Source organism: Podarcis muralis, chromosome Z (assembly GCF_964188315.1).
Source record: "Podarcis muralis chromosome Z, rPodMur119.hap1.1, whole genome shotgun sequence".
NCBI classification, from domain to species: Eukaryota; Metazoa; Chordata; class Lepidosauria; order Squamata; family Lacertidae; genus Podarcis; species Podarcis muralis.
The window spans coordinates 18,106,191-18,118,586 of record NC_135673.1 but is presented as its reverse complement, the minus strand read 5'-3'; the positions used below and the strand labels follow the sequence as shown (position 1 = coordinate 18,118,586).

General features: G+C 43.3%; 1 protein-coding gene across 2 annotated transcripts in view; it reads right to left on the bottom strand.

The window, feature by feature from the left end:
- The window catches only part of COL5A1 (collagen type V alpha 1 chain), a 183,415-nt gene that overhangs the window by 32,873 nt on the left and 138,146 nt on the right, over positions 1-12,396 (bottom strand). For both annotated transcript variants that reach the window (XM_077922414.1, XM_028715816.2), the window contains exons 38-49: positions 10,531-10,584; positions 8,668-8,775; positions 8,152-8,241; positions 7,519-7,572; positions 6,317-6,424; positions 3,586-3,693; positions 2,894-2,947; positions 2,014-2,067; positions 1,287-1,394; positions 1,132-1,185; positions 922-1,029; positions 57-110 (exon numbers count right to left, since the gene is read on the bottom strand). In XM_077922414.1, coding sequence (XP_077778540.1) covers positions 57-110; positions 922-1,029; positions 1,132-1,185; positions 1,287-1,394; positions 2,014-2,067; positions 2,894-2,947; positions 3,586-3,693; positions 6,317-6,424; positions 7,519-7,572; positions 8,152-8,241; positions 8,668-8,775; positions 10,531-10,584 — 954 coding nt within the window. The remainder of the gene's footprint in view (positions 1-56; positions 111-921; positions 1,030-1,131; positions 1,186-1,286; positions 1,395-2,013; positions 2,068-2,893; positions 2,948-3,585; positions 3,694-6,316; positions 6,425-7,518; positions 7,573-8,151; positions 8,242-8,667; positions 8,776-10,530; positions 10,585-12,396) is intronic.

The following is a 12,396-nucleotide window of genomic DNA, read 5'->3' as shown; positions in this document are numbered from 1 at the left end:
TTCATACCATCTTATTTCCAAACATAGTCATTTTTATAAGAAGATAAAGGCCTTACCGGGGGTCCACCGTCTCCAGGCAAGCCAGGTTCTCCAGATTCTCCAGGTTCACCCTGTAAAAATTGTAGGTCAGGACCATGAAATATAGCCATGCCCTTTGCTTTTGATATTGGGAAGAGCTGTACTCTAGCCCTCACCACTGACCTTCCTACCCCACCTGTTCTCCTTTCTCTGACAATCCTGGAGCTCAAACCTCCACCCAGTGGCCTGTATGACCTCACTCTGCAGGAGCCACTCTGGGTATTTTAGAAACCAAACTTCCTAACCCCTCAGACCACAAGCTTGCCTGATTCCATGGTGGCATAAAAGCATAAGAAGAGCCTTCTGGGTCATGCCAGCGGCCCAACTAGTCCAGTGCCCTGTCCTCACAGTGGCCAACGCATTACGGGAAGCTCACAAGCAGGAACTAAGAGGAAGAGCAGTTCCCCTTCTGCGGTTTCCAGCAACTGGTACTCAGAAGCATGGCTGCCTCCGACCATGGAGGCAGATCATAGCTATCTCTTGCATGACCACCAAGAGCTGAAAAGAGGAATCTAGCAAGTGTCTTGTCTAGCTTAAAGGTTTAAGTGGCCAAGGATGCTTGAGCAGATTCTCAATCTCCTTGCGGTGCACAGTTCCACCCTTTGATGGTTAAATGGTCCCCTGATGGCCTCTTGGTGAGAGGAACCCTCAAAACACTGGAGCTAACCATACTCTTGGCTTTCCTTCAGATGTCTCTCTCTCTGAGCTATAGCCTAGGCAAGGTCCATCGCTTGCCTGACTTTACCTATATCCAGGTAACAACACTGCTCAGATGCTCATCTCCTCCTCTCAAATCCCCACCCCAAAGGACTTGGGCATAGAGATGAGCCAAAGATAGGTTACCTTCTCGCCAACAGATCCAGGATTTCCAATCCCACCTGGTGGACCTTGAGGCCCATCCGCTCCTGGGGCCCCAGATGGACCCCTCGGCCCTGGAGGCCCTGGAGGACCCTGGAGGATAGGAAAAAAGAGACATTTAATTGGTGAAAAAGTTAACCTTTTGACATAAGCAGACTACGGCAATAGCAACACCAGGGAAAATGGGAACCTTACCATTTGGCCAACATCGCCTGTTTCGCCCTTCTCACCAGGAGGTCCTGGTAAGCCCTGTGGAACAGTGTCAGAAGAGTGAGTAGAGCATCTGAATCACACATTTCTTTCCTTTCCCTTCCTCCCATAAATCTCCTTTAACTTGTTTTGGAAATTACCTGCAACCCCACAGGTCCTGGAGGGCCAGGGAATCCTCTTGGTCCTTCGTCCCCTTTCTGACCAAAGAGACCCTGCTGTCCTCGAGGGCCAGGCTCACCATCAGCTCCCTAAAAAACACCCCCCAAAAACCCAACCAAAATGAATGAGGGGATGGAGTAAATCCCTGATGAAGGACATGGTTGGAACTTTTTCAGATCAAGAAGGAAGGACAGATTTCAGCACAGCAAATTTACCCTACTGTGGCTGCCATCTCAAAATGGAGCATGTTTCATTTGGATGGCTGGTAACTGGTGGGAGAGAGAACCTTAAGGAAATGAGTCTCTCCTCTTTTTGTTTCTACAGTCATGTCCCCACCCAGGGCTTGATTTCGGGGTGGCCTTTGAGGTGTTGTGGGCTCCAATTCCCACCACCCCTGATCATTGAATATGTTGACTTTTGGGAGTTGTGGTCCAAAAACATCTGGATGTCACCACATTGGCTACCCCTGCTTTAATTTTGAGGAGAAAGGGCTGTGAGGTCCCAACTCAGCCTGAAGCCAGAAGACCAGATCCTTTAATCCTAGGAAACAGGTTGTGACTTTTCAATGGTAGAGGAAGGCACTCTGAACATGATCAGAGACTATGATCTTCACATATTCAAGGATTCCTCAAATGAAGTCCAGTACAGTTCCCATATAAGTGAACTTTGACAATATATTGGATGATTGAAAATAGTAGCCATACTTACAGCTGGACCTGGTTGACCAATTGGGCCCTGTGGACCAGTAGGGCCTGGTGGACCCTGGAAAAAAAGAGATGCATGCTCAGTGCAATGATCAAGGGGATAGCAAGCTGCCTACCTGCAAACGACATGTAATTGATTATGTTCTCCCCCACACTGCGTTTCCTTTTCATTGAAACAAACAGGGTGGAATGACGTAATAACATGATAACCAAATTACATAACAATGCCAGGTTCAGTGGAAGATGAACACAAGGAAATGAAATTCAGGTTTGGTAGCAAAATGAAAAGAATGCTGCATGAGACCATTATTATTATATACTTCTTTATACTCCGCCTTTTCCCATGACAGTTCTCAAGGCAGCTTACAGATAAAAACAAGAACTACTAAAAACATATTACAAAAACCATAATTAAAAAACAATTATACACTGATAGAATTAGAACTACATACATATATAAAATCAGTTTAAACCATACCAATAATTACAATAAAAACAGCTTGGCACCAGCTCTTTAATTAAGAGCAGGCAGATCTCTAAAGCCTACTGGCAAAGGGAAGTCTTCACCTGCCAACAGAATGAGGAGGGAGCCAGTCTGGCTTCTCTAAGGAGGGAGTTCCAAAGTCTGGGAGTAGCCACCAAGAAGGCCCTCTCCTACATCCCCACCAAGTGGCCCTACGAGGGTACTGTGCACTTTGTAGTGTGTTCAGAGAACTCTGGATCTCAAGAGTTCAGGGACCTCTCCCAGGTACTTGGAATAAAGAGGAGCATCAGGTGAAGAACAAAAGTTGTCCTGTGGTTTGATTCCCACAGGGAACAGAAAATAATACCTTTTTACATCGCCACTTGCAACAACCCACCTCAAGAGGAAAACCACACCTTACCTGTTCCCCTTTGTCACCTTTACTTCCCTTCTGTCCTGGTTCACCAATTTCACCCTATCCAACAAGGGGAGAACACAAACAGCATTATATTTTGTTAGAGCAATCAATGAAGTTTGGTTTCAGGATTAAGGATATTGAGCATTGCTCTGGTCAGCAATTGATAAGGGTTACGTGTGTGAGGGTGGCATTAGCTTGGTTCATATCCTGCACTAGTTGTGCAAAAATACTCTATCATGTATAACCACAGCTTGCCACATAATGCTAAGAAAGCTGATTTTAAAAGGGCAAACTGATTATAGTAACTTGTTGAAACCTTTTTGCAACTTTTGTTAATTTTACAGTATATTTGCTTGTTATGTGTCAACCACTGATTTAATCTTTTGCACTCTGTACAATGTTCAGAGTACCCATGGTACAGATGGACAAGGCGACTCTCCAGACATGCACATCAGAAAACAAAGGGATACTCTGGTGTACGTTTCAAATTATTATCTTGTGGGCTCATTTCCACAACAATGTAGGGCAATCCCTCTGTAAAACGCAGGTTAAACAAAACCCAGTAAGAACATTAGCAAGGAGAGGAGGATATCCTTCACTGGATACATGCTAGATTGATAATTGATTAGTGGCATGTTTTGCTAACCTGATTATTTGGGGGGTGGCAGGGGGTGGTATTGGGAAATGTCTCCTACCTTGTCTCCATCTTCCCCTGGTGGTCCAACAGGCCCTGCTGGGCCAGGTAGCCCAACTGGACCTTGGATACCATCACGACCAGCTGGTCCTTGAGGGCCTTTTTCACCCTAAGAAAGGTTAGAGGAGGAGGAGAAATCAAAATCCCAGATCAAATTCCTCTCCACTATATTGACACGTGTAACTTGCTCATTTTAAAACAAGCCTAACTCCAATCCTTGCTCTGAGAAATAAAAAATAAAGTAAGATGATGATGGTGATACCCCACCCATCTGGCTGGGTTGCTTCCAACACATATAAGAATATAACAAAACATCAAAAATTAATATCTCTCTAGTTGTCTCTACCTCAAGAAGATGAGGAGGAGATCTATATCAGAGAGTAAGTAATGAGCTCAGGCAGGATGGATCTCCCCTCCCATCAATGTGCAACTAAAGCTTTTTCCCCCCTTAAAAAATAATAATCATATATTAAGAAAGCACATATATCAGCAGCTTTATACAGAGTGAGACCCACTGGTCCATCTCTCAGTATTGTCTACCCTGATGGGCAGCACCTCTCCAGGATTTCAGGCACAGTATATTCACAGCTGCACCTGGAGTTGCCACCAGGAACTGAACCTGAATGTAATGTGATGTGAAGTACCACTGACCCAAGACGCTGAATAACAATACAGGAAGGTGCCTTACGTTGAGTCAGAAATCAGGGATGGGGAAACCTTTGGCTCTCCAGTTGTTGTTTGACACCAACTCCCAGCAGCCCTTGCTGCCAGAATGAACAGGGATGATGCGAGTTAATGTACAGCAACATCTGGAGGGCCAAATGTGCTGCATTCCTATTCCACAATGTCTTATCGGATTATATCCATGGTTTCAGGCAAGGAGTGTTTTCCCTAGCCCTGCCTGGAGAAACCAGTGGGGATCGAACATGGGGCCTTCTGCATGCAAGGCAGATTCTCTGCCACTGAGCCATGGCCCTTCCCTAAACACAAAGTAAGGTTTTAGTCCTTATAGTTCTCAAGAAAAGGCTGAATTAATTTGGAATATAGGAAGCTGCCTTACTCAGACTGCTGGTCCGTCTGGCTCAGGATTGTCTACACTGACTGACCGCAGGCAGTCTTCAGGGTTCCAGGCAGGGGGTGTTCCCAGCCTTACAAGTGGGGATTGAAAGTGGGACATTCTGCGTGAAAAGCAGATGCTCTGCCACTGGGCTGAAGCCTTCCGCAGTGGAAATATTCCGCCGTACATCCTAGCCGAGGTGCTATATTTCAGTGGGCAGACTTTTAGCTTCAAATGTCACTGATGCTTCGTATTGACTGGAGAAGAAATACTGCAAACTTTGAAATTAGCTTAGCTTCTTCAGTTGTCATTTCTGCATTGCATAGGGTTGGACTAGATTGCCCTTTGGGTCTTTTCCAACTCTAGACTTCTATGGCTTTATCATTCTTATGAGTTGCTGTTTCAAAGCATTTCCTTTACTTGAAGGCCTAGATTTAGAGTGTGAGCAGAGAGAGGTAGTTGCCCTGCACTCCCTCCCCCTGCCTGCAACAGGATGAATGTTTGATGTTTCTCTCCTTTCCAAGAGCATCACTTCATCCTCTCCCTTGAATTCCAGGCGCTCTCTGCAGTAACCAATCTGGCATCAGATAAACTACCCATTTCAGCTCTCTGAAAACATTACATATATAAACGCTACGGTGCAGACGTCTGCGACACAGCTCGGAGAGGGAGATTAGTGCCTCAGGCCTAGCTGCCATCTTTCAAAAACTCTACGCCAACACTCAGTTCGAGGTGGCGGGCAGGCAGGAGGGAAAAGGCCTTACTGAGGCTGTGTTTTCCACGCCTCTGAAAGTCACAAGCTGTGTGTGGTGGGAAAGAAGAGAGAGAGATCATCATGGCCCAGAGTGGAGTGGAAAGGAAAGCAAGAATAATAATGATATTCTCCTGTAAGAAGGGTCATCAACCATCAACATCAACACCTACCCACCCATTCTGCCCAGTGGTGCATCCCCAGTGACTGGGAGCCAGGAGATACACTGCTACTGAACATGGAAGCTCTCTATTGAATTATCATACCTTTAAAACACACACACACACACACACACACCCACACAGGCTTCTCCCCCACGCATCTCACCACATTACATGTTTAGATGTTTGATCCAAGTTTTAATCTTGCTTAGCCTATTGTGATTTTAACTTTTTGAAAGCCTTAAACTATCGTTCATCTTTTCTTACTGTTTTGTAAGCTCATTTTGAGGCTGTTGTCATTTTAGGATCAATCCGTGTATAAATGATATGAAAATAAATATATAACCCAGCGTTACAGGCTATTTTGCTGAATTCTGCTGAGATTGCATGTGCTGTAGCCTATTATTTGCGAGTTCAATGGGCCCTGTCCCGTTTCTCTTTAATGTTCAATGTTTTATTATTTTTTGTATACGCTGGTACAAATAATAAAATCATTATTATTACTCAGAGTAGATCCACTCGCTCAGGTCTGCTCATTCTCATTGGCCTACACCAAGTAGAACTTAGGGCATGACCCTTTCAACTCAGAGTTACATCCCTAAAAAAAATATTGCCATTCTAAACAATTTAGCTTTGATTCCTGCATTGCAGGGAGTTCATTCCAAGTCTAAAATTCTATTCTTCTAACTAACCACTTGCATCACTTGCAGGATCGGACTAGCCCAGCCCCACCCACTGACCGTGATCTGAATGTAAGACTTACCGGGGTCCCTTTCTCACCAGCAGGGCCAGGTGGCCCTTGTGGTCCAGGCCGCCCTGGCAGACCGATGGGGCCGGCTGAGCCAGCAGGACCTCGCTCACCAGGAGAGCCCTGGATGAGAGGATGGAGAGAGGGTTGGTGGACATTCAACAACAAGACAAAGGCTGCTATGAAACCATCAAAAATAATGTGAGTGTGAACAGCATTTGCTAACTTCAGGTTCAGTGATCTCTTTCAGGCTGCTTGCAGACCTGGAGCCCTCTTTAGTGAGGGGATGGGGACCAGAGCATAAGAGCACTCTTCCCTCCTGTGGCTTCCAGCAACTGGTACTTAGAAGCATTACTGGATCCAACTGTGGAGGTAGAACATAAGAAGATCTCTTCTGGATCAGGCCAGTGACCATCTAGTCCAGTTCCCTGTTCTCACAGTGGCCAACCAGATGTCAGTGAGAATCCTGAGCAAAAGAGCACTCTCTTGTTTCCTGTGGTTTCCAGCAACTGTTATTCAAAGTATTACTGCCTCTGACTGTGTAAACAAAGCATTGAAGGTTCAAACTCTGTATGAGACAATTGCATATTCCTGCATTGCAGGGGGTTGGACTAGAATGATCCTCAGGGACCCTTCTAATTCTACAATTTTCTATGCTTTTATGCTTCTAACAACTACTAGTTCTCAAAATAATAGAAAAATTAACATCCATAAACAATGTATAACAGCTTTTTAAACATCATACTGATGTTTCCATTACATTGAGATCAATGTCAGTTGTTACCTACATGATGTAAAAAGTTACCTAACTTACATTAAGTAGTGGACAGTGAGACTAATAACATAGTATTGGGAAGAAACTAAACTGCAGCAGCATGTAAACAGCAGTGATTGTGACAAATGCAGGTCAAAACCAAAATCACAGCCTCGTTACACCCTCTACACAAGGGCTACTCTTCCAGCTTCCTAATGGGTCAACATACTGCTGGCTCTCAAACAAGCATAGAACCCCACTTAATGTAGAATTAATACAGGAAATCCAGTCCTACCAAAGAACCCAGGGCCAGACACCAGATGCCACAGTTTAGGTGCAGCAATTTGCTTTGATTAGAAGATAAGCAAACAAAGAACTGAACAGTCTGCAGCGTTTCTAAGGTGGAAGAATTTGGCTGTTGGCAAATGTGAAGATTCAAGGCAATTCTAAGTTTTGTACTTACTGCTGGGCCTGGGGGTCCAGGAGGTCCTTCATTGCCCTTCAATCCCACAGGTCCCTGCAGGCAAGAAGATGGGAGAGAAAGAGGAGAAAGGTCACCCAAATGGAAAATTAGCAGATGACCAATCAGGGGAAGTCAACTGTGTACCAGTGCTTTTTTAAAAACCATTTAAGAGAGAAATATGCAGGCACCCTCAAGAAATATTTAAATGATGTTTTTGGCTATCTGACCTCAGCCTTTGATATAACCAACAAAGCTATGCTCTGGCTCAAATTATGGAAGCTAGGGATGGATAGTCGACTGGTGACCATAATTAATAACCTGTGCACTGGAAATACAATGTAAGTTAGAGCAGACAGACAATGTCAGCTGTCAGCTGTACAGTCAACAAATGTGTAAGGCTTGCAGGCCCCTTTTTTGGTTATCATATATGTGATTGATATCATTGTCCACTCATCCAATAAAGCTACCCTTCCAGCATTCCCAGGCTCACAGAAAAGGAACACATTGATGTACACCAATTATATGTTTCTGTCATCTCAGACTCAAACTGCTATGCAGAAACTATTAAAATTGTTTGGGGGAAATTAGCAGAAGGCACACCGTGATGCTTCCAACGTAAGTCCTGTTACTTACGATTGGACCAGGAAGACCCCTATCTCCTGGGAATCCTCTCAGACCAGATGGACCATCTTTTCCAGGAAGGCCAGCGGGACCCGGGTCACCCTGCAAGGAAAGGTTCAAGGTTCAGAATTGGAAGGAGAAACTCATTGCTTATTTGCACAGTTGGATTTTTTAAAAAACAAAAGTTTTGTTGTTAACATTCTGTTTATAATGTTAGGATTCAAATGTTAAGAACAGAAATTAGCAAAGTAAAAATAATAAACAATATGTATTTTAAAAAACAACAAAGCAAGAGGCATTTTTTAAAAAGCAATTCCTATTCCTTGGGCCATTTTTTTAAAAGTTTCTTGATTTAACAGAGAGAGAGAAATCATATTGATGGGGGACATCATTAAGATCTCCCCTATGGTCAATACAGACCAATCCTATCTGGGGTGGGGCTATAGCTCAGGGGTAAGTAGAGCATCTGTTTTGCATGCAGAAGGTCTCGCCCAGGTTCAATCCTTGATTGCATCAAAACAGACTCACCTTTGTTCCTTCCTTTCCAGCTAACCCAGGAAGTCCTTGTTCACCTGGAGGTCCAGGGGGTCCTGGATGGCCACGCTCACCCATTGGACCAGTTTCCCCAGTAGGACCCTACGAGGAAAGCGCAGAGAGTAATTAAATGCACAGAAGGAGACACTTCTTTTCCATACGACACTGAAAGCAAGAACAACACATGCAAAAATACCGGAACAGGAGAGAGGGAGCTTGATCTGAGAGGTATATCAAGCTCTGTGGTTTAGCAAGAATAAGTAAGTCCCAAGTGCTGCAACCTTTTCACATCTATAAAAGTCTGTGCATATTTGTATATTCTGCCTAAGGACTGGGATTGTTTTAAATAGTTATGCAATCTGCAACTGAATGAATGAATACATCTATGTACATCTTGGTGGTCCTGACCTTTCTGCTCCCTTAGCCACTCTCAGACCGGTGGAGAGGGAGCAACAGCACTGAAAGGGCCTATCCACTTTTCCATTTGTCCCAAGTTTTCTACTGCTTGTTGCAGTGCAGATTAGTATTGCCACAAGTTTTGTCTGGGATTCTGGGTCCTCATGCCACACCTTCCTCCACAACTATTCAAGGAGGCACCTGTGGAAGCTCACAATATCCTGTCCATCGCTGTTCCACTTTTCTTCCTTCTTAACCACCCCTTTCTCTGCCCCCTTGTGCCACAGCACTGCAGTGCATGCCCTGCTTTACTGTTGCTCTTTTTCAGAGGTTCTTGAAGTCCATTTTGTTTCTGTGCCCATGTTCACAAGCAAATAATAATAATAATAATAATAATAATAATAATAATAATAATAATGCCACTTCTCTGAAACTCCCAAGAGGAAGTCCAACAAGAACAAGTTAAAAATAGACTGTAATTTGATTAATATTAAAGGAAGACCACTCATATAGCCCATAATGTAAACATTTAAGGTGTCAACAGCACAGGGTGCTGACCGCTGCTGCAGCCAAGGAATGGGGGGCTACGTGGATGGTTTACATTCCCCTGTTATTCCCCATTTTTGCATTGCGGTCACACATCTGATACTATTGGCACTGGAAAGGGAAGCTGCTTTCGCTCTCACACACGTACACATATATTTGAAATGCCCACATGAGCGCAAAAGGGGAACCCTTTTGTAAAAAAAAATAGTGTAGGGCAGAGAACCAGAAGTGCACATGAAGAGGCTCTTGAGACAACTGGAAATTTTTACACAAGGCATGGGTGGAGACAGAAGGGGGGAGGCCAAAGAGGAACACCTACACAAGGTGTCACAAGGGAAAGTCTGGGTTTTTCCATTCAGGAGCCCCCCAAAAAGGAATGGATCAGAAGAACAACCAATTTCTAATTGGGTTTTAAAGGGTATTTCGTTTGTTCTGTAAAAAAAAACAATTTTTTGTAAAAAACAAAACGGTTTTCGCATTTCTGCATTGGGCTTAGAAATGATAAGCTTTCAGATCAGTGCTACTGACCCGATGCAAATTATAAGAAAGCATGAGACAAATGGGAGTGTGGGCAGATCCCTAAGTGTCCCAATCCTGCATCTCCTCACAAAGGAAAAGCAAACATCGCAAAACTTCTCATTGACTCCATTAACAATGCCTTGGCAACGATGCTGTTTCCAAAGATTACACTAATTACGTTTTAGCATATCCAAACAATAATTACCAGGCAGTCGACTTTTACACCCCAGAAAGCAGACACAAACATGGGCTTACAGAATTAACTCTGCCATTAATCCGACAGGGTCTACTAATTGCTAGATAATTGGATAGTTGGCAGCTCTCCCTGTAAGGTTGGGAGAAGGAAATTGGCAAGAGAATAGGGTGGTTTGGGCTGGGTGGGGAGGTGGTGCTTACCTGAGGACCGACAACTCCCGGAGGCCCAGGGGGACCTGTCTTGCCTTGGAAACCCTGTTTGAAAAAAGTAAATAAGAAATTACTGTTTTAAAAGAGCAGTGGATAGCTAAATAATTTGCTAATCTTTTATCATGCAAGATAATGATCCAGCTGACATTGATTAGCTTATTTTCTCCAAATAAGTTTTCTTATCATCTTAGAAAGAGGGAGAAATCATAAAGGACTTGATACATATCATTTATGCTTGGAATGTAAGTTGGTGCAAGATTCTTGGAATTTAATTTTGACAGAAATGATAGGTATTACTAAAGAAACTATGGTTTGTTGTCCAAAATTAACCTTAGTGAATATTTTTGATGGTACCAATGTAGATATATTGTCAAAAGAACTGGTCTTATGTATGACAGTAGAACAAATTCACTCAGAAGGTGGTAGACTCTCCTTCATTGGGGTTTTTAAAAGCAGAGATTAGATGGCCATCTGTCATGTATGATTTAGTTGAGATTCCTGCATTGCAAAGGGTTTGACCAGATGACTCTCAAGGTCCCTTCCAACTCTGCAATTCTATGATTCTATATTATTGGCAGTTCAAATAGTAATTGCAACTCAGTGGAAAACAGTGCAAAGTCCGACACTGGATGCTTGGTGCCACTTACTCTGGAATATAGCTAAAATGGATAAAATTATGCATAAATTTAAATTTCGACAAGGACCAGAACCTCCAGATACTTTGAATACGATTTGGCATTCATGACATATACAATAGAGCCATCATTTTCAAGACAGCCTTGTCACCAGCCTGGCAAATCTGGAACTAGACTTGATAATTAGATAATATTGATAGTTTTTACTTAAGAGTGACCTTGCTATTTTAACCCATGTGCAAGTGGACTCACTCTAGGTGCCTATTTTGTAGTTATGTTTGTCATATTTTGTTTTCATTTTCATCTGTTGCTATAACTGTTCTGTCTGTTTTATATACATTATATAAAAAATAAAATCCTGAAGGAGATAGCGATAGGGAAATGAAAGGTGACAGAAGGAGTATCTGAATATTTGCAGGTTATCAGATGGGAAAGCAGATTATATGGGGTTCAAAAGTTTGGTTGTTACTGAACCAAAACTTTCCACAGATTGGAAGGTGTGTGAATCAAGTGCAACAGAACTGATGGTTTGCACCAAAACTCCCCCAAATCTAGCACAATTGGCTGGTAAGGATGAGAGTTGGGGTGCAAAACATCAGAAGGGCACCAGCTTTCAGCAGAGGAGGCTGGTTTAGACTGTATGACTCTGATGAATGAGCTCTAAGAAGAAAAAGGGAATTTTAAGAACATAAGAGGAGCCTGCTAGATCAGGCCAGTGGTCCATCTAGTTCTGCATCCTATTCACTTAGTGGCCTAACAGATGCCCTAATGGGAAGCCCACAAGCAGGACCTTAGCAGAAGAGTAAAGCCATAAACTCCTGTTCCCAAGGAGGCAGGAATTCTCAGTTGTCATTTAAAGAAGAATGGTGGCAACCGACTACAACCCAACCAAAGGAATACTGATGATGGTGCTATGGTCCACATTCCCCCACTCATTTTATTGTCCCCTGAAAACTGCTGAAATGTCCCCCTTTTATTCCTTCTGAATAGGGTTGCCTGTTGTACTTACCACTGATTTTCAAATAATGTCTAGGGGGACCCTTAGATGTTTATCAGTGGCTCCTCACAATGAAAAGATCAGCAATGGCAGACAAGGCCCCATAAAGATTTATTAAGTGCTATGGTTGGTGTTTCAATATATCTTGAGTGCCATGGTTTATCTGCCAAGAGATCTTGACCACGTTTAGTCTTACAATATATAATGAATGCCATGGTTGGCCTT